Source organism: Ochotona princeps, chromosome 3 (genome assembly GCF_030435755.1).
Source record: "Ochotona princeps isolate mOchPri1 chromosome 3, mOchPri1.hap1, whole genome shotgun sequence".
Lineage (NCBI taxonomy): Eukaryota > Metazoa > Chordata > Mammalia > Lagomorpha > Ochotonidae > Ochotona > Ochotona princeps.
In genome coordinates this window covers 81,064,113-81,090,872 of record NC_080834.1, presented here as the reverse complement: position 1 = coordinate 81,090,872, position 26,760 = coordinate 81,064,113, and the positions used below count along the sequence as shown (strand labels likewise).

General features: G+C 39.7%; 1 protein-coding gene across 1 annotated transcript in view; it reads right to left on the bottom strand.

Annotated features, from left to right (window-relative positions):
* Positions 1 to 26,760, bottom strand: part of GAP43 (growth associated protein 43) — a 105,821-nt gene that overhangs the window by 31,507 nt on the left and 47,554 nt on the right. The window contains exon 2 of the mRNA XM_004577887.4: positions 21,807 to 22,389. Within this exon, the coding sequence (XP_004577944.1) occupies positions 21,807 to 22,389 (583 nt within the window). The remainder of the gene's footprint in view (positions 1 to 21,806; positions 22,390 to 26,760) is intronic.

The window sequence follows — 26,760 nt, the reverse complement described above, 5'->3', positions numbered from 1 at the left end:
ACTGTAACTAGAACTACATAATTTCAGACTGATGGCCATGGGACCCTGCCTTGAAAAGACTAAAACACTATTGTTTCCTGATGAACTTCCTTCATGTTGCCAGCTGAGGGAGCCAGAGTAATTCTGTTCCTAGCTGTGATGCCGGGATTCTCGCCCTAGGAAGCAGTGGCTAAAGGCAAATGCAATGGTGTAGAAACAACATATTGTGCCTGGATCCTGTGTGGAAGTTGTCCTGAAATTATTTTTTATTTCTCAGTCCTTTGAAAATGACCCAAAACTCTATCTAGAAGTACGGTTTACTAGTCATTTTAATGAATAAACTAAAATGTTGATCAGTCTTTAAATTGATTTAGAAAATGTGGATTGTGCTTTGTGCAGATCTTACAGACAGCATCAGTCATCCATGGGCAAACACAGTCCCCACATGTTGTTTACTACTGCTCCAAGAGGGAAATCCTGACACTTCACGTTAGTGGGTCTCACTTTTTCCTTACTTACACAACGAATGCCCCAGTCTCCTCACCAATGTGGCACAACAGTGCTCACGTCCTCCCTCAAAACCCTATCGCTCTGGCCTCTGAATTTCTTCTTGGTAATTGCAGGTTGCCCTTGCAAACGGCCTTCTGTTCACTGCTGTTACATGGTCTTGGGTTGCCTTTTATTTCTCCCTTTAAAAGCCTTTGCTTTTTGCTTGCAACCAGATTGTGACTTCCATGGCAACAACTGTTCCCTTTGATACATGTGAATCCTTCATAATAACTATTCCAGTATGGATATTATGCATATTAATGAATACAAATTAAGTGACAGGGAAACACAATCCTTGAGACCTCTGGGTCTACCTCCTCAAGCTCAAATATTTCTTATGTGGCCATGGGAAGATAGATCATGCCATGAGAATATTCATCAGTTGTCATTAAAACATACACAAGCACACACCCACTCCTCCTGCAGATTGTTCAAGTATCACAGATCTTACTGTTTTTGTGTAATGATCCCAGTTGAATATCTGATGAAACACAAAGACACTTGGCCAAGAACATCATTCATACACACTTTCATAAGGCACAAAATGTTGCAAATCATTTCAGGAGATTAAAGAGCCACCTGAAGGCCATTTAATTCCCAGATATAGGCAATTACTGAGTTTCCTTTCAGGTGTGAGACTCTAGGATTGAAACCAAGGTGTGACAGTTCTTTGCTGCTCTCTACCTAGACAGTGTATGAGCTAGCTCCCTGAAGAGCCTCTAACATTTTCTATTGGATCCCTAGACTGCAATTTCTGAGGGACCAATTACATTAAGCCTAAATTACTCCTAGCTTCACTACCTGGTGGCCTTGGCTGATTTCCAGACTCAATCATTAATGATAATGTAAGAACCTGGTAATGTTGTCGAGCTACAAGGTAGGCCAAATAGAATGTCTGTGACTCCCAGAAGGGACTGCGCATCATTATCTCTCTCTCTTGCTGGCTATAAATCAGATCCTCTTTGCACATGAATTTCTTTTATAAAATCAGAGATGTAGTGCCAAACAGAAAAAAGTTCCCCAACAACTTCTGTTGAAATAGTGCAGATACACAGGGGACTTTGCACTGGACACTCACACGTTCAACAGGACACTGAGGGCGGCAGAAGACACCAGAACTTCTTAATGCTGGCACCTTCAAAAGTCAACAATGAAACTACCGCATCATTTCAAAATGACAAAATGGATATTGAGCTAGCAGAATAGAGTTGGTTAAGGGTCAAGCCCTTGAGTCAAACAGAGTTTCAATTCCAAGACTTTTCTCCTGCACTTTCGGCCTCCAAGGAGGAGATAGGGTTAAGTTCTGTTTACTGTTGCAGTATCCATGGAGGGACATATTTGTGTTCCATAGTACTTTATACTCTTTCAAGTATACATCACCACACAAACATGGCTTTCTTTATTTCCCAGATGAAAGAATCCCTTCCAATATCTGCTTACCTATTAGGATGTTGACAGGCAATCCTCATTTTTGCCATGCCCAATTTGAAGATCTGCCCAAGGATCCCCACATGGGGGTAGATGAATGCCAGTAGAACAAGAGAGTATTTCAAACCATCAGAAGAAATGGATGACCAGATGAAGCTGAGGAACTACTCTGTACTGGGTTCCTTGCACATTACATTTTAATCAGCACTTGTTTAAGGTAATGCTAATATCTCTACCTCATAGATGAAGACAATAGGGGTAAATTAAACCATCAAAACCATAGTGAAATAGGGAATGGAACCCAGGACTGTCCAGTTCCAAGTCTTTATCACTATGAGGTATTCTAAGCAGAAAGTGTTTCTGGAACATGCTTATTGGCATAAACATTGGCTTGCACTTGAATTTGTGGGATCATGAAACTCAACTCCCCTTTTCTCTACCTGTGTAGGAGCAAGCAGAGGCAGTGGCTCTTGGTTTGTCAGGGTGGGGCTGGCTGGGCACTGAGGCTGCCAAAAGGATCAGACAATAGTGGGCTGAGTGAGGGAGTTGGAGAGGGCTCTCCTTGGGGAGCTGGGCCCCATCTGTCACTTAGATCTGCTCTGAGACAGAAAATCCATTTGCCAGGAAGCCCTTTAGGGCCTGCTTATTTGTCAAGCCAAGAACAGAAAATATTACAGATGGAAGATACCCTAAAAACCATCTCCTTTTACTAGATAGGAAGGTAAATTTGCCCTGCCCAGAGCCAGAGAACTTGCTCTCAACAAAGCTACGGAGGACACACAGGAGTCTCGTGGTTCTCCCAGCTCAATGTCCGCGTTCTGCCTTTCCTCATCCTTCAGTCCTGCTCCTCCCATACTGCAGGTTTTTTTTCCATCTTAATTGTTTTCTTCTTTCTCTACTTCTCCCTTCTTTTTTCTTCTTGCCTCCTATGAAACCTCCATTTCTGATCTTCTTCCTTTTCCTCTCCCTGCTTTCTTGCATGTTAACTCTCCCTTTTCTCTGCATTAAACGAAGATCCTGAAGGTACACACCTTTCCTCTCACACCTCTCACATTTTGACCAGTTTTCCTTCTGAGTAACTCATTTTCAGAAATAGGTCATGGAAAGGAAGCTGCTGATTTATAGCTTAAAAGCATTGGACTAAAAACAATAAAAGTGAACATTTAGTTGAAAATGACTGAGGTTTTTGTTTTGTTCTTTTTTGAAAAGCTTTCAAATTTGAAAATCTAAATAATTCTTACCTTTTCTTTTTCTTAAGATTTATTTATGTGTCTGTTTATTTGTTTGTTTATTGGAGAGGCAGATTTACAGAGATCAGGAGAAATAGAAAGAACTTTCATCTGCTAGTTCACTCTCCAAGTGGTCATAACAGCTGGAGTGGAGCTGAGCTGATCTGAAGCCAGGAGCCAGGAGCTTCCTCTTATCTTCCATGTGAGCATAGGGACCCAAGGCTTTGGGCCACCTTCTCCTGCTTTCCCATGCCATAAATAGGGAGCTGGATAGGAAATGGAGCAGTCAGGGACACTAACCAGCACCCATGTGGGATCCCAGCTCATGCAAGGTGAGGATTTAGCCACTGAGTCATCATGTGCGGCCCATTGGTTCTTCCCTTTTTAAACTGTTCATGAAAAGAAATTTCTCCATTAGTGAAGGCCACACTTTTAATCAATCAATGGATGTCCACTGATGGCCTTCTATCTGCTGGGTCCTACTCTGAGCACCGGCATTCAGCACAAGTGGATGCCAAATCCCTGCCTTTGAGGTACAGAAAAGCTAGTGGAGGGAAAGACAGCCAATATGTCATGGATAGAAAAATGCAATCACTTTTGACACTGAGAAAGCTATGCAGGAAACAAATTGGATATTGTGGTAGAAACAATGGGGCCAACAAGGATAGTACTTTTCTGACCAAACAGTCAGAGACATCTTCTTTGAGCAGAAGACATCCAAATAAAAACTTAGGTGCTAAGATGCAATCCTGAGGAGATCAAAAGAGAAGGTAAATGCAAAGTCTTTGTGTTAGGAATCGGCTGAATGATTTTAAAAGACATTAAGAAGGCAAATATGGCTGCAAAAGTGTGAAGAGAAATAGAGGACATGGATGCGAAGATCAGAGAGATAACACAAGTCGGACCAAAGGAAGTCTCAGGAGCCATGACAATGATTCAGATCTACTCAGATTGCAAAAGATGAACTTAAGATTTATATGGGGTATTGATAAAGATAGGTACAAGTATGAGGTTTTATCAAAATGGTCTTCAGAGAAGTCTATTAGAAATTATAAGAAATCAACGCTGCTCACAGCCTTAGCTTAAAATTGTCACGACATTATTGGATCAGATGGATTATGTCACCCTATCATTTTAATCACTGAAGTGACAGTTATTAGGTCACCTGGAGTTAAATAATAATTGGTCCCATTACCCATAGATGTTTTCCTTTTGAGCTTCCTTTTAGACACACATAAGCAGTTATCCACTGGAGGTGGAGGGGGGTGGTAATGAGAAAAAGAAAAGTCATCAAGTTTTTTAGAGTTTTGTTTTCTAAAACTCTTACGTGGATGGTCAGAAGGGCATAGATAGGATTCCTTTGGAGTGTCCCATCAAAACAAATGTCCTATTTACACAATTACATTGCAGATGGGCAGAACTAAAATGTGATTTCACTATTAGTCTGATCCTTTTTCAAAAGGACCCAGAACCCATGAATTTACTTCCCTTGCTTAATAATCCTAGATGATCAGTCACTTAAATTCCATCAGTTAATGATTTGCACTGCAAGAAAATTCTCAGAATTTAGAACTCTTCTGTGATGTTTCTCAGAATATCATGATGTAAAATAAACAATTTGAGCTAATCACAAAGTACATGCCTGAATGAAAATAGGAGTTCTGAATTATGTCCAGCTGAATTTCAATCAGGCCAGGATATAAGACCTTTTGAAATTGGTCTAGAATGCTCAACAATAGTTTTCAATTATTATTCATTACAATGTCAGAGTATTATTTGTTACAATGACCAAGCTTCAGAAACAGTTTGGTGGGAATACAGGACATGTTAGGATGTGGAGGACCCAGAACCCTGACACCACCTTGGCCTGTGCACCATATAACCTGATTCCCTGAAGAGACTCCATGAATGCCAGGCTTCCCACAGCCCAACTCAACTCAAACTCATTTAGAAATATTGAAAAAGGCTTCAGAAGTAAACATTCCTTGTGTTTCCTAGAAAATAAAGTTTGCATGTCTGTGCTACTGTTGGATCTAACATAAAATGCAACATGGTCCAATTACCTAATACCATGTTTTGAGGTGCCTGAGATCAATCCTATCTGTGGCTAAATAATTGTTCTATAATATGCATCAGTTTTTGCAGACATGATCAATAATGCAGATGCTACACTGCATAATCAATGTGCCTGCAGTCACCTCGACTCATTCTCAAGATTGACGTAATAAATAGGGTTGACTGGTGGTGACCATTTTGGTGGGTGTGTGGAAACAGTCAGTGGCAGGGAAATGGTTTAAATTTGTATTTGTCAAACTATTACAGAGCTCAGAAGTGATCAGTTTGGAGGTAAGAATACAGGCAGAAGAAAGGAAAAAACTGCTCATCTCCAGCTCTATCCATTTCACCCCACCATCCTCACCCAGAGCAGATCTGCTTTGGGAGTTATCAGACACACTGTCAGCTCATTCGAACACATGAGCCTAGGCTGACAAGTTTGAAAGCTGCTGTCTTCAATAAATATTCATTAATCAGACCTAACCTCTGTGAACACATGGTTTTACAATACTCTTTCTAGAGCAGAAAGCACCATTCTCACTAAAATTAGTCTGAGGAAAGCAAAGAGGCAACTCTTTTCTTGCATTAGAGGTTGGAAATGGCAATTTAATCCGAACCCAAAACTGAAAAGACCAAAATGTTCTCTTAATTCAATAAAAAAGATGACACTTTTGAGGACCAGGTATCCATCCTTTAGTTTATCCATCCTTTTTCCAGTTTAATTCTAGCTACAAGTCTGAGCTTTCCTTTTCTATGATCTCTATTAAGCAAATATCATGCAACAGAAATGCCTACAACTGGTAAAGCTTATTCTCATGGTATCACATGGTATCTCATAGTATCACATGTATCTATGGCATAACATATAAGTAAATACCGATATGCTTCCATATCAAACATGTGCATATGTATATGCTGATGCACACAAAAATATTTGATAGTTCACGATAGTTGTTTTACTATTTTAGAGTCACCAAAATTGAAATTTGCTAAATTGTTAAAGTAGATTGAAAAAGTGGAGCTGACTCACATTGCTGCTGAAAACAAATGGACAATGTCTGTTTTCAATACTGTGTTCACTGACAACACACTAATAGCCTGAAATCAGACTTAATAGGGGTATTCACACCACTGAAGTTGGCAAAGATCCATAGCAGGGTATTCACACCACAGAGATTAGAAACATTACAAAACGGGGTTTTTAATAGTGTCATTGTGTGCACATAATTTGAAGAATCATCTACCAGTATGTGTCACCAAATATCTAATAAAATCATCATGAACAATCTATATCTTGTTTTGTTTTACATTGTAACAAACACTCATGTGCAATCGTCAGAGCACCTCGGGGTAAGTGGCCAGACAATGGCAAAATGAATATGAATGAAGGAATATGAACCAAGAGTTGGGATGAGAAACATTATCCTGCAATACCTGCAAATGTGAAAAGTGTTCACCCTAACTCATGTTTCTAACCCTAGGGTGGAGACTCTTTTTTTTTTTTTTTAATTTTTTGTGCATTTGCTTTTCTCTCTCTTTTTTTTAAATATTTTTGACAATCTTTACATAGTTAATTAGGGTAAAAAGGTTAAGGGCTATAGGAAAGTGGGAAAGACTATTATTTCCATATTGTTTCCTTCATGTATCTGAGGTAAAGGGGGATATTGAGGGAGAAGCCCCACCCAGTCTCCCACCCACCCTAGGACCCGGATGTGGGGCATGCTCTGAGATACTTGCTCAAGAGGTTTTGATAGTTCACCAGTTATGAATCGCTGCCAATCTCGCCACTCCAAGCACGATGAGGTCGTTGAAGAATCCACTGATTGACATAGTCCATCATAGAGTTGGAGACTCTTTATACAATAAACCTGTTGCCAAAGTTACAGCTTAATTTTGGTCATGAGAAACCATGTTTCTATTTGTTATATGACATTCTTACCTCAAAATCTGTTTTATCAGATATTACAATTGAGAGGGGCATGTCTTCTCAGGTTTTCAAAACCAATATGTAATTTCACAACTGCGCCAACCTGTGCCGAGACCACGGTCGATGTTCTACAAACACAGTAGTACATTTAAAATGTTTGCTTTTCTTCTTTCATTCTTTCTTTCTTCATACTTCTTTTCAAATAAATAAATAAGTATCTAAGGAAAAGGGGGGGTTTGGAGAGGGTGCTGGGGTGCAGCCGATTAAGTGACGGCTCACGATGCTCACCCCCGTATCAGAGTCCTGGTTTCAGATCCAGCTACTTCACTTTCAACCCATCTTTCTGTTAGTGTTCCTGGGAAGTAGCTCATGATGACCCAAGTATTCAGGAGATCTGGATGAAGTTCTTGGCATCTGATTTGAGCCTGATTCAGCCCTGGCTATTGCAGCCACTTGGGGAGTAAAATTACAGGTGCAACATTCTCTCTCTCTCTCTCAATCTCTCTCTCTCGTTCTCTCTCTAGCTCTGCCTTTTAAACAAATTAATTAATTAATTAATGGGTGAACAAGTAAGTCTTCCAAGCATCTACTTTTTTGTTCCAGTGAAACATCACAAGTAGCAAGACATTGCTTCTTTCTTTCTTTCTTTCTTTCTTTCTTTCTTTCTTTCTTTCTTTCTTTCTTTCTTTCTTTCTTTTCTTTTCTTTTTCTTCATTATAAAATATACCCAAATATGGGAAAGGTGGGAAGCAGACTTTTGGGGCATCCACATCCCTTATTGTAATGCCTGGTTAGAGTCCAAGGTTGCCTCCAGATCCCAGCTTCCTGCTAATGTCCACCCTGGAAGGCAGCAGGTGATGTGTTAAACTAATCGTATCCCTGCAACCTATGTGTGAGATTTGGATTGAGTTATTGGCTCCCAAGCAGTTGCAAAGTGAACCAGCAGATAAGAACATGGGAATTTTCTCCCCTGACCCAATCTTTCTCTCTGTATCTGTTTACAAAAACAAAACGAACAGAAACATTTGATCAAAGTAAAGTGATTTTTAACTTCCAATAGAAGACAGGTGTTCTACAAACACATTCTAGATCACCCATTGTTATTAAAGGAGGCTAAAGGAAGGAAACAAAAATCTTCCACTGCTATTTTCCTTCAGAAAGGATCTGATAACAATGGTGCAGAGAATTCTGTAACCACACTACTAAACCTGGGCTTTATAAACCTTTCAAATTAAAAGAAAAAGCAGGACTCTTCCAGTCTTTTTACCAAACACATAAGATTTTCTGCAAGTTACAATTCCTGTAGGAGAAAGAAACTTGTGATCCCGTACTATTTGAAGTCTGAATGGCCCATGGGCTACACAAACATTATGTTTGCAATACTGTGGGAATGTAGAATATGCAGCAAGAGTGACAAAGACTGCTTTCTGGTCTCTGTCCCATCACTGGTGATTTGGGAGTCTATCAACAATTCATCCTATAGTGGGGCAGCAGCAGGTTGAGCATATTCATACACACCTTGCAGAGATTACTTAACTGTGTTGGATGAGGAAAAGGAGCCAAGGAACCTGGCAAATCATCCTGTCCCTGGGTGTTCCTATCACATACTGGCAAGAGCCATGCACAGGTCACTCATGGGGCTGGAATGAAATTAATCACCTGTTTTTTTTGAAGAGAACAGCCCTGGTTTCCTCTAGTTCTCAATATGCTTCTAGACATGATGCAAAATGCTCACACTGGTGTATGAACTCCTAAATGGTTTGAATTTTGGCAACCACAGGGCAGACGTATGGCCCTGGGTAATGGCAATCCTTTCCAGAGAGATTTTGCATTAAGCTTCTGAAATCGCAGGTTTACAGCACCAGTGCTTTTTTTGTTTCAGCAAGTGTCTGCCTCCCTTTGTCACTGAGAATCTGCATATAAACTTGGAATGTGTCGTAACAAGAGCATTGTGAAGCTATTTCAGAAATGGTGCTAATTTTCAAATCTGCTGTTCACAATTTTTGTTTCATTAAAGTAAACTCACACTCAAAGAGCCTAAGGAATTTTCTCACCCAATGTCCAGTCTTCAGGGTCTGGACTTGATCTACTGCTTTCATATTTAACTCATCCGTTAAATGCTTTTTCAGCTGCCTCCAAATTCCAAATCATTGTTGCACATGCAGGAGACTGAACCACAAACAAAACATGATTAGGAAGATGCCTTTAATATAAAGGGTTCGTTTCAAATACCAATTGCTGAATTACTATTTTAATTAGCTATTTGTACATTGGTATTAATTTGGAAAATAGTTTCTCAGGTTTTAAGATAAATGATACTTATTTGCATTAAAAATATTTTATTCTGCATGACTCAGCTGAGGTAATATGCAAGCCAAGAATTCTTCCCAATCTTCTTCTAATTAGCCTAATCAGGATTTTAAGTTTTAGACACTATAAATTTTATCACAGATACATCTATTCTCCAACCCTGTCTCTGCCCATTCCATTGCAGATTCACAAGCACATCCTGGTGACACACTCAGGAGCGTCAGGACTCTCTTCACATACTGTCAGAGAGCCAGGGATACGCTTAGAGCTGTGGGCCACCGCTGGTGTGAAGAAAATGTGTATTTCATTATACTTGTAGATTTTCTCTACTGGACAAATCTCTTAGGCATACGGAGCGTATGAATGTGCTGCAGGGCATTTATCATAAGCATGGACGCCATGCGCAAAAGGGCGTAACAAGCACAGACACAGTACCTAAACATGTAGCAGTCATATTCTTTACTTTTCATTTTCTCTCCACTCTCTGAGAAACATGTATATTCAAATGCACTAGAAAGACGCTGCTATTTTAGGTGAATAATTTCTGATTTTTGTTCCAAATACTAGAAGATTTTCCTACTCATATCGGAAGGAAACAAACAACAATATTAGTTAATAGTTATTTCAGTGTGTGCACAGTATGATACCAGGAAAAGAACACTTTCAAGGAACCTGATTTTTAACAAAAAAAAAAAAAAAAAAGGAAAAGGAAAAGAAGGCAAAGAGCCTTCTTAGAATTTTTATTAACTTAAATAGGCTTTAAGAATTGAAATTTTCCTTCCAAATACAATGGCATGAAATAACAAAGCTGAAATATTCTCCCTTCCATAAAAACTGAAAATATGCATGAGAATAGCTGTGAATTGCATCTAAATTGTGCATTATCTAAACTGTCTTTTCTTGGGTTGTTTGATAGCCCAAGCCAACATCTAGGTCTCTTAGCCAAGTTGATTAGCACATTATTGTATAATTAGGAAAATAAAAGACTACAACAAGCTGAGGTTTCTGTCATAGGAAGTCATATGCCCCACACTTCAAAGATACTTTCTTGGCCTACTACTACAAACTTTGAGAGTTAAGAGAAAAAAGATACTGCATCTAGCATATTTACTTTCTAGAAGTCAGAGCTCGACTGAAACTGTAGAAAGAATGGCCCAATTCCAGCAGCATCTGGTCCGGAACCCAGACCTCTCCATTAGGATGCATCATGAACATTCAATATTGATACATCTGAACAACACTATTCATCAGCCTTGTGAGAATACTTTATGCTAATTCTCTTGAACTCCCAAATAGACCTTTACTTACAGAGCCAAACTTTTCTGCTATTAGATGCTGCCTAAATTTTTCTGAAATATTTATAAATTAAAATAAATACATTTTCTTGATTATATAAATGAGAATGTGGTTTGCTACTTGATTTTGTCATAGTTAAGCAAGAAATTCAAACATCACTAAGAGAAATGGCAAAATTGTGTATTACTAAAGCCTTCTCTGTGAATTTATAGAAGTGGATAGTTCTTATAGCCTTAAGCAACACCACTGGCATCCTTCCCTTCTCTTTCTGTCTGGTTCCAAGAAAATTTCTTTTTCTTTCTTTCTTTTTCTTTCTTTCTCTTTCTTTCTTTTTCTTTCTTTCTTTCTTTCTTTCTTTCTTTCTTTCTTTCTTTCTTTCTTTCTTTCTTTCACTCTCCTGCACAAATGCATTGCCAGTGTTAGAGATTTGGGCCAAATTCTCAGGTCTTTTCACAGAGTTGAGTTCCCTTCCTTTTTGAGGGTAAGCTTTCTTCAGAAGATTCTATTGCAGGTAAAGTGACTGCCACCCGTCAGAGGTCTACAGGTAGATTGGTTAGTACTTCAGTCAAGGCTTGATAGTTCCTCTAAAACATCTCAAAATGAAGCCCAGTGTTTTGAGTCTTGTCGTCTGGGGGGCGTCCCACAAAAAGTCAGTCTTAATTTAATGAGTTTTGCCTTTAATAAGGAGGTAACTTATCTGTAAGATTTATTTATTCAGGATGGTGCTGTGGCATAGTGAGTTAAGCCCAGGCCCCATTGTTAATATACCATCCAAGTGCCTCAACGGCTGCTCCACTTCAGATCCAGCATCTTGGTTACAGCTTGGGGAAGCAATGGAGTTGGCTCAAGTCCTAGGGCCCCTGAACCTACACAGGAGATGCAGAAGAAACTCCTGGCTTCTGGCTCCAGACTGGCCCAACTCTGGCTTCGTAGCCCTTTGGAGAGTAAAGCAGCATTTGAAGACCTCTCCGTGTGTCTCTCCTGCCTTCTTCCCATAACTCTACCTTTCAATGTTTCATTTATTTGCAAAGCAAACTGTACAGACAGAGGACCTACAAAGCCGAGGGAGAGACAACAGCCACATGGAAGGCATTAGCAATGAGCTTTCATCACTACCACTTCCCTGCCTCACCACTGGATCAAAGACTGAAACAAATGCAGCAAGACTGAAATTAAAAAAGACAACCAGGCAGCCATCCCCAGGGAGGATGGTGACAAGGCCTACCAGGTGCCTCTTGTACTCTTCCCTCATTCCAACCAGGTCTGTCCTGGACCAGAACTCCAGTCCAAGAGGCCTCATGCTTTATTAAATAAAACTACACTTGTGAGAACAACAACAAAAGAATGATGAGCACTCAGTGTTTTCTGGTTCATTAGACTGAGTGCTTTGCTGCCTCTCCATGTTTAATCACATAAACTCACAATGTGATTCCTGCAGCTACAGCCTCTTACTGTTTAATCTGTGTGTATGCATGTGTATGTGCATGCATTAAGTAAAAACAAAATACTTTATAAATACACGTTACTATCTGAAAACTACTCTGTTTTCAGAGTTTTGCTTCATTTTCATTGTCTAATAGGGTTTCACAACTTTAAAATTGAAGCAGTCACCTGTGTTTTTGCTTGTTAATTTCACTTATAATATGACTGCAACAATTTAATGGGTTATATAGGATGGACAAAAGGCTGTAACACTATGAATTTCTTGATTCTAAAACTCGTTTCTTTATTTTCTGTCTACTGACTTTTTAAGCTGAAGATACATAGACTGATCTCCAGTCTCTGCACCCCTTTTTCCCTTTAATATTGTAACTACAAATACTATAGAGATCCCAGCCTCTGTGGAAACTCACTTAAAGGGGGAAAAAGTTCTAAAAAATGAATGCTAAAAACATACTAATTCTGATCCACCAGATTTAGGATAGAAATCACCTATATAGAATGACTTTTAGCTGACTGATACATGAATATTTCAGTTTTCAGTTCTTCCTGACATGGAGTCAGCAACATTTCTGTTAAGAAGAATGAATCTCACCTGAAATTTAGAGCTCTTCTAAGTTGAAACTTGAAACAATTTTAAGTAAGAATCTAAGACTCAAAACCAGGTTAGTATTCTCAATAATTCTAGATTGCTAGAATTAAGAGGTAATTGCAATAAGGGATTGCAATAATTATTGGATTTCCATATGTAAATGTAATCATTAGTAATTTCCAGACAAGGGTCTGGAATATTCAATTGAATGAGGGAATGTTTTTAGGTTAAAACACACTATGAATCCTCTTTGGGTTTTTTTTTTTCCTGAATGGTATTTGCATGGGTTTGTCATGTAACCTCCACAATCAGATTGTCAGGATTCAATTTCCATTTGGCAGCTGCTGACAATGATTCAATAGCATGATTTCCGTAAACTTCAAATTCCTCATTCGTAAAAGGGTGAGGCAAAAACTACCCATACCACCAAATTGTTATGATGATTAAATGAGATAATACCTGCATAACTCATAGCACAGGCCTGGCACTACTCATTAACTGCTCTCTAGTCCAAGATTTTTGCATTTTAACCCTTAAAACAAACCTTCAAAAACAACTATAGTGTCGCTCTTAATGATGAGACACTAATGTCCAGAGAAGCTGAAAGTTGCCAAAGATTCGCCATTGTTCTAGGAAACTCTGAGTCTCTGGGCTTCAGCTGGGCCCAGAGCTAGCTGACGCAGACATCTGAAGAGCGAACTAGCAGTTGAAAAATCTCCGCCTCTCTCTCAGTCACTTCCTTTGTCTCTCTCACTTTCTCTCAGTCGATCTTCTTTGGCTTTCAAATAAATACATAAAAAAAACCTGCAGGGCAAACTGTAAAGGGAGGATTTAGAGATCTATCAGTTTGATTCACTTTGTCACTAACTTGGTCTGAATTTGCTCCTATTCTTAGACTGTAAAAATAGAAAGAAAAATATTAGCAAATGATTCAATTAGATTCTTTGGGTGGGGGGAAGCCAACAAAAATGATCACTCTGGCAATATAAAAGCACTCCATAAAAGCATAATAGTCAACAATATATGAGCAGCATACCACTGGGTCTCTGACAGAGTTAATGTTTTATAAATAGCATTTATGGACTGTTACAACAGAAATTATCAACCTTTACGAGTTGTGTCTAAATTTGGGATGTGGTTGAAGAGTAAAAAAAAGAAGGATAAAAGGAAGGAGAGTAATGGGTAGGGAACTGCTAAGCTGATTTTGGTATTAAGACAGAGAATGGCAAATGCCAACTCTCCTTTTCCCTAGATCATTATTGATGACTCAATTTGAATGCACTGAGATCATGAAAATACAATGCAGCCGAGATCAACACTCAAAACATCAATGGTGAACTGGAGTTACAGTTCCTGTGACATCAGTCAAAGACCCTGTGGCAGCCTCCAAGTCCACATTTCTGATTGATAGCACTTGGATTAACTGTTTTGGTGATACAACATTATGGAGTATGGCCATGGTAGAAAAGCTGGAGTTTTCTGCCTGAGAAACTCAATGGGTTGCCTTGAAACAGAGGAGACATAACAGAATCCCAGCATTAAGGGACCTTGATCACAGCAACACATCCCAGAAGGAGACACCGATGATAGATAACACTCTTGGTGTAGATAACTTTCTCTAAAAGGAAATGAAAGTTCCTCTTTTGCAGACCACAAGGGACAGTTTCCTATAGAGATATAAACACTTCTTTCCATTTGAAGAATCCTCCTCAGGGGCCCGGTGCCATGGCCTAGCAGCTAAAGTCCTTGCCTTGAATGCGCTGGGATCCCACATGGATGCCGGTTCTAATCCCGGCAGCTCCACTTCCCATCCAGCTCCCTGCTTGTGGCTTGGGAAAGCAGTCGAGGACGGCCCAAAGCTTTAGGACCCTGCACCCAGGTGGGAGACCTGGAAAAAGTTCCTGGCTCCTGCTTCGGATTGGCGCAGCACCAGCCATTGCGGTCACTTGGGGAGTGAATCATCTGACAGATCTTCCTCTCTATCTCTCCTGCTCTCTGTATATCTGACTTCCCAATAAAAAATATATAAATCCTAAAAAAAAAAAAAAGAAGAAAAACCCTCCTCAGAAAAGAACTAAAATCTGACAGCAGGCCAGGTAGAATAGTGAAGCAGACAGACGGTGACATGGTTGGAAGATATGGATTTAAGAAAGAAAAAAAAAAAGCCTTCACAGGTATTGATGCAAATGGTGCTCACTTTAACAATGCTATGGCATAAAGGAAGTGGTGGGTGGAGGGGGAAGGCACATTTTAAATTTCCAAAACATTTCAAAATATATTAAAGCAAAATAGTTGACACCCCTACTGACAAAAATAAAATCCTGTTCTAAGACTCTTGTCTAACTCTTTTCACTGTACCCGCTTAGATGGACTTTTTCTGTCCTTCCAGGCAGCCATCGAATTTGAAAATCCTACTCCACCATTGGTGGGGCTGCAGGTTGGTATAGCCTCTATGGAAATCCAGTATGGAGAACACGTAAACAACTGAAAATCTGCATACGAAATGATCCAGCAATAGCACTTCTAGGAATATATATCCAAAACACCTGTTTCACCAGAAAACAACATGCACCCCCATGTTCATAGCAGTACAACCAGTAATTGCAAAAATTTGGAAGCAACCTAAATACCCATCAACAGAAGATTGGATAAGAAAGCTATGGTTCATCTACTCCATGGAATACTACTCAGCTATTAAAAAAAATGAAAGGTATTTCTTCGTGGCTAAATGGGCCCAATTGGAAACCATTATGCTAAGGGAAATGAGCCAATCCCAAAAGGTTAGATATCACGTGTTTGTCTTAAGATGAAATGATGTCAACCAAAAAATAGTACATGTAAATTGTAATATTATTACAACCTCAAACAGCCTGAATTACATGCAATAAGATATTGTGATATAACCAATGAACCAACAATCAATGTGAGTCAGACTGCTTATGATATTCAACAAAGAACTACAAACTCTGATATGCTTTTAATTCCCTATGTTATTCCATAATGGGTTGGGAGAGCAGAGAAATCTTCCACCTTGTTAGAGTGTGTGAGGAAGATGTTAAGTATAACCTATCAAGATTATAACAGGAGACTTGCAGATAGCAGACTCAAATCTGCATTAGACATTAGCAAAAACTATAAAGACATACAGTGGGATCCAATGGCTACCCTGAGAGCCTCTTAACAGGAGGCTGCACAGTCAGCTTGGACTCCCATATACCTTACTAGGTAGGACACAAAGATTAGTTACTCCTCACTAAGGTATTGAAGATTCCTCTGCACACCCCTCCTAAAACTGTTCTGCATCTCAAGTGTTAACATATGCCTAGTTAGAATTATAAGCCTGTTTGGACTATCCTAAAATTCGCCAAGTTCTGTAAAAATCAAGCTTCAGTACTATAAGCTGCTAAATATAAAAATGAAAATAGACACGAGAAGCTAAATAGCACCCTATAACCATTTTAAGGTGTATAGCAGCCAGTTGTATATAAACTCATAAAATTGAAATGTCAATGAAATAGTCACAGGATATGGTTAAGAACTTGCATTTTTTTTTAACATATTGGTCACTCAATGCCTTGTCAATTAACTTCATGATGTTCTAAATTGTTGCTGAAGTTATGTTGTGGCTTTTCATTGGAGGGGATGATATTCTGCCAGCTCTACTTTCAGACCAGGGATGGTCTCCCCAAGAAACTGTTGAACTTCATTGGTGGGGTGCTGGCTCTCTCATCTGGATCATTACCTTTTCTTCACTATATGCAGATGACATGACTCTTTATATAGAAGAGCCAAGGGACTCAATACAGAGACTGCTAGAACTTATACGAGAGTTTGTTAGAGTGGCAGGGTACAAAATTAATGAACAAAAATCAACAGCCATAGTGTATGCAAACAGCCCCAAGATGGAAAAAAAGATTTAACCAGCAAGATACCATTCAAAATAACAGAGAAAAGTATGAAGTAGCTGGGAATAAATCTAACCAAAAATGTAGGAGACCTATTTGAGGAAAACTACAAACCACTTAAAAAAGAAATTGAACAAGACCTCAAAAGATGGAGTAACATCCCATGCTCCTGGATAGGTAAAATCAATATCATTAAAATGTCTATATTGCCAAAGGCAATATATACATTCAACACAATCCCAATCAAATTGCCAAAAACATTCTTCATGGAACTGGAAACAATGATTCAAAGGTTATCTGGAAACACAAAAAACCACGAATAGCTAGAACCATCCTGAAGAATAGGAAGTTAGCAGGAGGAATCACAGTTCCAGACCTCTGGACATACTATAGGGCAGTGGTTATCAAAACAGCCTGGTACTGGCACAAAGATAGAGAGGAAGATCAATGGAGCAGAATAGAAACAACAGAAGGGAACCCACACAAATACAGCCAAATAATCTTTGACAAAGAGACAAACGACAATCCAGGCAAATGGGAAGGTCTGTTCAATAAATGCTGTTGGGACAACTGGTTAATAGCCTGCAGAAACAAGAAGATAGACCCACATCTCTCACCATACACCAAGATCAAATCTAAATGGATAAAAGATCTAAACCTACATCCAGAAACCTTTAAACTTTTGGAAGAAAATGTTGGAAATACTCTGTAAGATCTAGGGGTAGGTCCCTACTTCCTAAAAAGGACTCCAAAAGCAATAGAAATCAAGACCAGAATAAACAAATGGGACCTCATCAAACTAAGAAGCTTCTGTACAGCAAAGGAAACAATCAATAAAGTAAAAAAGCAGACCACAGAATGGGAGAAGATCTTTGCGCACTACGTAGGTGATAGAGGGCTCATCTCCAGAATATACAAAAGAACTACAAAACAGCCAAAATGCCAAAACAAACAAGCCACTCAAGAAATGGGCACGGGAAATGGGTAGACACGTCACAAAGGAACAAACCCAAATGGCAAATAAACATATGAAAAAATGTTCAAGTTCCCTGGCAATAAGGGAAATCCAAATTAAAACATCAATGAGGTACCACCTAAAGCCAGTAAGACTGGCCCACATGAATAAAAGCACCAACAACACTTGTTGGCGAGGTTGCGGGGAAAAGGGAACCCTACTCCACTGCTGGTGGGGCTGCACGCTGGTACAGCCTCTATGGAAATCAGTATGGAGAACATTCAAACAACTCAAATACAACATACCGTATGATCCAGCAATAGCACTCCTAGGAATATATCCAGAACACTTGTTTTATGAGAAACCAACATGCACTCCTATGTTCATAGCAGCACAATCAGTAATTGCAAAAACATGGAAGCAGCCAAATGCCCATCAGCAGAGGATTGGATAAGTAAGCTATGGTTTATCTACTCCATGGAATACTACCCAGCTATTAAAAAAAACAAAATGCAGTTCTTTGTGGCCAAATGGGCCAAACTGGAAACCATAATGCTAAGGGAAATGAGCCAATCCCAAAAGGTTAAATACCACATGTTTGCCTTAATTTAAGATGATATGATGTTATGTATAACATGTTATGTATGCTATATGTTGTGTATAAACTAAAATTGAAATGTCAATGAGGTGGTCACAGAAGGTGGTTAAGAACTCGCATTTATTTTTAACATATTGGTTACTCATTACTATGTCAATTAATTCCATAATGATGTAAGTTTTTGCTGATGGTATGTTGGGGCTTTTAATTGATTAGGATGATACTCTGCTGGCTTTGTCTTCAAACCAGAGAGAGTCTCCCTAAGAAGCCATTGAACTTGACTGGACAATAAGATGCTGGACTCTATGTTTGATATATGCTTGCAATGAGGGAATCTCAACTGAACTTGAACTGTCGTTATGCAACAAGGTGGAGGAATCCACCATGGTGGAAGGGTTTTGGGAGGGGTGGGGAGAATCCCAGTACCTATGAAACTATGTCACATAATACAATGTAATTAATGAATAATAATAAAAAAGAAACTGTTGAACTTATCTGGACAATTAGATGCTAGACTCTATGCATGACACATTTTCGCAATGAAGGAATCATGACTGGATATGAATTGTACTACTGCAACAATGTGGAGGAACGCAACATGGAGGTGCATGGGGAGCAGTTGGGGGAATCCTAGAGCCTATGAAACTGTGTCATAAAATGAAATTTTAAAAAGGGAAAAAAAAAAACCTCCGGTTCCCATTTATTTCAAATAGTGCAGCCCAGTTGAAAACATCACCTCTTTAACCCAGATTAGAACAAAACTGATGGGAGACAGACAAAATGCAGTACAACATCTGTGGGAATTTGCACCTGGTATGAGGTGATAGATCTCCTTGTCACATCTAGTTTCTATGATTCTATGAGGTTCACTATGCAGAGTAATGTGTGCTTGTCATAGAGAGCAGGCCAAGCTAACAGATAGCTCAGTCCTGAAAGAAACTGCAGACAGCATTTCAGAATCTAAGCAAGAGTTTAATATCTATCAAAAATCAAGAAATATTATAAACTAAAATTTTTTGATCACTCCTAATTGAACTTCATCTACCTTTCCATTTTTCATAATTCAGTTTCATTATTTGAAAGATCTGAATTTGTAAAATTTAGGACAGAACATGATCTCTGTTTTTCATCAAGTAAATGGATAGCATTAGTAAAGTGACAGGAGAAATATATGATTAAATGAGCAAATTATCATCTGCAAATTAAATTTAACCAATTTGCATTCATTCAGCATTTGACATTTATTAAGCACTTACAAATAAAATGTCTTATTAATACTTTAATTGATTTAAAATTAACATAGCTTGAAATATACTATAATAATATAATAAAATGGAGTCTCCTTATAATTACATTGCATGGTTTTCACTGATTCAAGAATAGCTCTTCTTTTGACTAATCTAAGATCTCATTATATATCTAAAATCACATCATGTTTTTGTGTCATTATATTCAAAATTTCAGAAATGCCAGTTTAAAAATAATATGTCTTATCCATGGCAATATGGATGGAGATGGAGAATATTGCATGAAATAAATCCTTCACAGGAAGACAATAGCATGTGTTCTCACTGATGTGTGGAAGATAAAAAGTGAATCTCCAGGAAGTAGAGAGAATAGAGGTTATCATTAACAAGGGACAAGGGTAAAGAGAGAATGGTTAATGGATTCAAGTGTGCAAGTGGATAGAGCAATAGCTAGTACCCAGTGTTCCACAGCACAGCAGCGTGAACTATGGTTGACTATGTTTAGCTACACATTTCAAAATAGCTTGTATAAAGGATTTTAAATGTTTACAGCACAAAGCAATTGTCACTATTTGAGGTGACAGACACACCTGTTATCCTGATCTGACTACCCTGTATTGTATCTATTTATTAAAATATCACACTGAATACTACATATATGCAAATTATAATCTTTTACAAAACTAAAAATTAGGATCTCAGCAATGTCAAATATTTTCTGTATCTTAACACATGATTAATTTCCAAAATTTACAAGATGACACACCCTATCAAATAGGCAAATTGATCTGTAAATACCATTTCTGAGGTTTGAACCTTAAAAGAAAATTGGTTAACAAGGCTTATTTTACTGAGTACATTAAAATTAACCATCCTTTCTTTCTGCAACACCTTACCTTTCCTAGCAAAAAAATTTCCTTCTTTCTTATGTGGTTAGACTAAAGACTTATATGAATCAGCAGTAGAAAAAAAGCTTGTGATTCATCTGGACCTAGAGTATTGAATGTATTAGTAACAATAACAATTAACAAAACACAACTGTTACAGAATTTTAGGGCTGACATGAAAAAAGAAGACCGGCAAATATCTGGAAAAATTATCTGTCATCAGTAGCAAGGGATTTGGAGAAATGTTTTTATCACAGAGTGTGTCCAAAGATTACAATGGCACTCTGATAATTTGAACCAAACCATTTCCCAGACCACCATCATAAAGTAGCCTTCTTCCAAGGACACATAGTGGTCTAAAGTATATTTGGATCCTTGATCCTAGCATGGGTTAAATACATGGCGTTCTGAAAGTGTGACTCCAGTCTTCTAAATCAGCACCGAAGGGACCTCAGCTTTCCCTGTGTTCGGAGTTGGAAGGCATTCACAGATCACAGTGAACTAGAGAAAACCCTCGAGGCCTTGCATCTCGTCCAAACCCTAGGTGCCTTAAAGTGAGGGAAAGTTAAATATGCCTTACTCTGGAGATGTACCATCCCAGTTCCACCCAGGTCCTCTGGGCAAATAAGAGTGAACACATTACAACTTGCAAGTTACAGCTTCAAACCAAAAAAGAATTCAGTACATTGTTTATTATCAGACTCTATTTATGCATTTAGTGGAAAATAGTGTATTCAGTAATGAAATGATAATTTATGTTTGACTCCACAAAATGCTTTGTGTTCAGGGTTTCTCTTGTTTTTGGCAATATCAACAGACTTATTTCCCTAATTACGTTTGACCCCCAATTAGTATTACAATTAGCATTCTCTGAGCATGCACACATTGCTTACCAATTGATGGTGGGGAGAGTGCCCAGAAACATATTGTGGGATGGGAAAGGTGGCCGGAGATTATGTTTTTGCTGCTGGCAATTCACACATTAGACAATTTGGATCAATAATAAGGAGTTGACTGCATTTACACTAGACACTTCCTAGAGCCAATCATGTTCGCTAACTCCTATCCATAAAATACCCATAGTTCCAGTTATTACCTTTTATACTAAGTCTTATCAGCATTATATACTTACATAAATATATATATGTCTTTCAACCCATGGTTATCTAGTTCAAATCAATCCAATTGCAGCATTTGCCAGCCCTGACTGGTTGCTGCACACACCTACCAGAGTTGCTTGCCAGGCTTGGAGCTGTGCAGGGAATGTAACCTGAGCTCTTGGTTCTGCCACTTCTTTGTAAAGCACAGCTTTCCTTGTTTGCAGAAAGCACCTGGCAGGGAAGGTCCAGCGGCCCGCCCCTCCGCAGGGACCCCTACCCAGCACCCCGCGCCATCTGACCCCCGCTCACCTATCTTCTCCTCGGCTTGGCTGCTCTCCGCAGTCTCCGTGGGAGCCTTGGCAGCAGCCTCCTCTGCAGCAGGGGTGGTGGCAGCAGCAGCAGTGACAGCAGCAGGCACGTCGGCTTGTTTAGGCTCCTCCTTGGCTGCGGCGTCTTCAGCCTTGGAGTTCTCAGTGGAAGCTTTAGTGGCACTTTCCGTCTCAGCAGAGCCTGCTTTCTCCTCCGAGGCAGCAGGAGCCTGGGGGGCTGCCTGCTCGGCCGTAGCCTCAGCCGCTCCGTCTCCCTTCTTCTCCTCGGAGGGAGTCTCTCCTGCTTTGCCTGTCTCCTCGGCCTTGGCGCCAGTGCCTGGGGCCGCTTCAGCGGCAGCTGGGCCCTCTCCCTCCTTCTTCTCCACCCCGTCTGCTGCAGGGCCTTCCTCCTTCTTCTCGGCGTCGGCCTCTGCAGCCTGGGCGTCGCCCTTCTCTCCCTTGAGCTTTTTCCTCGTTATGTGTCCGCGGAAGCTTGCCTGAATTTTGGTTGCGGCCTTATGAGCTTTGTCTTCTGGTTTGATGCCATCCTGTTCAATCTTTTGGTCCTCGTCATTTTTTTCAACCTGACGGAGAAAAGAAGGAAAAAAAAAGGGGGGGAGTTCGAAGAATGTTCTTTCCCTTCAAATCACAGCTTTCAACAAGTATTTTGTCAGAGACTTAATGTCGGGCATCACAGTTGCAATTCAGGAATCAGCCAACTCCCGAAGTTCAGATCCAGCCTCCCCTCTCTCCCACAGGGTGTGATCGCAAAACTAAAGTCCTTTTGACTTTCCATATCGTTTGGCATTATTTTACACCTTTCTGCTTCCCCCAGGTTCATACTGCTCTACTACCACATTCTAGTCTGTTTCTTAGGTTTCTTTGAACCTGGCCAGTTCAAAGCACATTCACCCCAAGTTTTAACCAAAGAGCCCCCTGAAAGATAACGTTTTCGGGTCCTATGAGGGGACTCTGCAGAAAATTGGCTTAAAAAGATTATGCAAAAGTCTATTCTTTCCCTTGCAAGATTTCAAGCCTGATCGTGAAAACAACAGATTCACAGCAGACTATGGTAACAATTTGGAGAAGAATCTCATTCCGATTTTATGTAACACGCAAATGAGTGCAAAGCCTTTGAGACAATGTGACAACCAGAATACTGGTCACAAAAGCATGGCTCACTTTGCCTGGTGTGTGAACAACTGTCAGTAAAGATACACTAGACCTTCAGAAATTAATTACAGGAAATGATCGTTTTTCCTGAGTTGAAGCAAAAAAAAAAAAAAAAAGAAAGAAAGAAAGAAAAAAGAAAAGAAAACCACACATACGATTTCCACAAATGAAAAAGTGGTCCATTTCACCAAGTCACAATTCCTAATTTCCAAAACAACTTAAAGTCAGAATGAATTTTACATTGCCATTTGCACAGCCATTTTACTACTAAAGATAGGTAACCAGAATACAAAATTTTGCATGATGATGGCAATGTTTACAGAGTAAAACACTGCAAGGGATCTTTTTTGTTTCTCCAGATGAAAATTAACTAGAGGGAAAGAACTGAAGACACAATCATATAAAGAAACGGACAGGCAAGTATATGACATTCTACACAGCTGCTGCTCACCATGGTACCCCGAAGTGGTTATTGCATAGTCCCCATTCCATCCTTCCTTGATTCACTATTGTAGGAACAGTGGATATGTAGCCATGAATAGCAGCAATGGCACTTGAAAGACTGCTTTTGCTGCACCAAGTTTCTGCTTATTTTCAATCTTGGCTTTGGCCTTGACCTTGGCCTTTGCTCCACTTTGCAGAGGTAAACCGCAACAGACCAACACACAGTATGTTTTCCACCTGCCATTCTCATTTTGCCCCAGTAACCCAGATCCTGCTCTTGATGATGTAGGCCCAACTAATATTCTTGGATAAGTAAAAGGCCTGCCATAGCTTAGTCCATCAACATGCACAAAAACACACGAATATATGTTTGGAAATGAGCTATCTGTGAGAGTAAAAACAGGACTGACAAGTTTTTCAGTAAAAATTCAACACAATTTTTTCTTCTTCCTCAGTTAACCATGATTGTATCTACACAAAGAAGGAAGGAATCAGTGCAAAGCCTGGGAGGGGGGGGCTATCCTGCTGCCTCCTCCCAGCACCAGGCTGACTCTTCAGCCCTCTGATGCACTGCCCACTCCTGCCATCCTGCTGTTCTGGAACAAGCACGGCAAAATCTGAGGCAAGGGAGCAGCTGCCTCTGCTAGTGATGGAAGAATAACCCTGTAAGATTAACCATTGTGAATGGAGCCACAATGCTGTTGATTTGTTTTATTCTTCTTTAAGTTTTCTGAATGAGGCAATTCAGAGTGAGCAGGTATATGGAAAAGACACTTTATTGACTCAAGAAAGCTATTATTTTAAAACTCTGCTTTTAAGAAAACAAACCAAAGGAAAGGTAACTAAGAAAGAAGACAAAAAGAAGAATGCTGAGAGACTGTGTGGATGCAGGGAGAACCTGTGTCAACACACACACTCTCAATTTCTCAGAGCATTTGCCACTTGGACTTTCAAAATGATCAGAATGCAAAATAGTGTAGACAACATTCATGGTAAAAATAACTAGTTACAAAGGTTCAGACTGGGGCCCGGCATGATAGCCTAGTGGCTAAAGTCCTCGCCTTGAACACACTGGGATCCCATATGGGCACCGATTCTTATCCCGGCACCACTTTCCTTCCAGCTCCCTGCTTGTGGCCTGGGAAAGCAGTCGAGGACGGCTCAAAACCTTGGGAACCTGCACCTGCGTGGGAGACCCAGAAGAGGCTCCTGGCTTTGGATCGGCACAGTTCCGGCCTTTGTGGCAACTTGGGAAGTGAATCAACAGATGGAAGATCTTCCTCTTTGTCTCTCTCCTGTCTGTATATCTGACTTGCCAACAAAAGAAATAAATCAGAAAGAAAGAAAGAGAGAGAGAGAGAGAAAGAAAAAATGAGAGAAGGAAAAAAAGACAGGAGAGGGAAAAAAAAAAAACTTGACTAATAAGAGGCCTGACTTAAATGAATGGATGCAGACATGCTGGAACCACAGTATTTTAAACAAAAACTGAGTTTTAAGCAAGATACTATTGAATGGTACATATCTTTATTTTGTACTTGTGATTTATTCTATTCATATAACTTCAACTCCAGGTTATTTGCTAGTAAAATTTTTTTCACAACACTAAAGATAAATGTATTAGGAATACATTTTGTTGAAGAGGGGAGACAAAAAGAAAAATTCCATTCTCCATGACTGATTGTGCAACAGCTCCAAGGCATCAGTCCACTTAGGATTTTTCTACAAATGAAGGCATTTACTTAAAACAAAGAACACTTCAGCTTGGAGAGCCCAGATAGCACTGGGAACATTCAGCAGTCTTTTTGCAGTTTTTTCTCTTTTTTTAAAAGATTTATTTATTTATTTATTGAAAGGCGGATATACAGAAAGGAGGAGAGACTGAGAGGAAGATCTTCCGTCCAACTGTTCACTCCTCAAGTGACCACAATGGCTGGAGCTGAGCCAATCCGAAGCCAGGAACCCAGAGCCTCTTCTGGGTCTCCCAAGTGGGTGCAGGGTGTCCAGGCTTTGGGCTGTCCTCGACTGCTTTCCCAGGCCACAGGCAGGGAGCTGGATGGGAAGCAGGGCCGCGGGAATTAGAACCAGCGACCATATGGGATCCCGGGTGTGCAAGGCGAGGATTTTAACCACTATGCTTTCTGCTGGGCCCTCTTGCAGTTTCTAAAAGGGAAATTCATGACTCTGAGACATTCATTGACTTGCCCCAATTTGTGGAATGTATTGAACTCGTCCTTTGCCCACTATAACAATCCCTCACATCCAATTTCATTGTGTCACTGCCCCGGAGTGTCATGTAACTCCTTGAAGCAGATAATCCACAAGACATGATATCAGCACTCGCATTCATTCGTTCGTGCAGCACTGCCTAGTGAGTGTAATAAGCAAGCTTCACACCCACTAGTGGTCAGATAGCTATTTTACCCACTATTATTATTATTATTATGTTTAAATACACTTGAAACACTCCCTAGGACTTTAACAGTTTTTGCCCAGTAACTCTCAGGAGGAGTTTGATTTTTACACACAACTGGTAAAGACAAAAGTCTCAAGTTACAGAGGACCAGAGATGGTATCTCGGGATTCAATGGCTGCGGAGTCAGCTGGCATGTCTCATTTCAGATCTATTTGCTTTTCAAACTCAGTCCTTTCACAAATTAGCTTTGTCCTGAGTGCTGATGGTTTCTGAGAACGTTTCAAAATCCGTCATTTTACATGAAAATGTGTTGTCTGTGAATTAACTGAAGAGGATAACCAAATGTAGTATTTCATATGTAGGAAGAGTATCTTTATGAGTTGCTATGTTTTAAGGAATCTTTACTGTCAACATTTTATGTTTTTTTAGTGATTCATTTTGAGCCCCATGATTTATTAAGCTCTAAAGGCAACAAAGGTGCATGAAATCTACTTTTCACACAAACATTAAAATCTTGGATGAATAGTGTGGATTCTTCAAAGCATTCAAGAAAATGTGTATTATAAAAAATTACATATGGATTTCAAGTTTTTTTGCATCAAAATAAACATTTCTTCAGAGCCAGAGAGCCAAATACACACACACATTCACTAAGAAAGAAAAGACCAACAGAGATGAATCTATAAACTGGTCTACTCCAACATGCCCACAGTGTTGGAGCCGAACCATGCTGAAGTTGGAGTCAAAAACTCTGGGTCTCCCATGTAGGTGACAGAGACCTACTACTAGAGTTATCTTCTTTTGTCTCCCAAGGAACACATTATCAGGAAGCTGGGATCACACCCAGAGGCGGGATGTGAACCCTGGCATCCTGAGGCAGGGTGTAGGCATTCCACGGGGCGTCTTAGCCACCAGGACTTGCCAA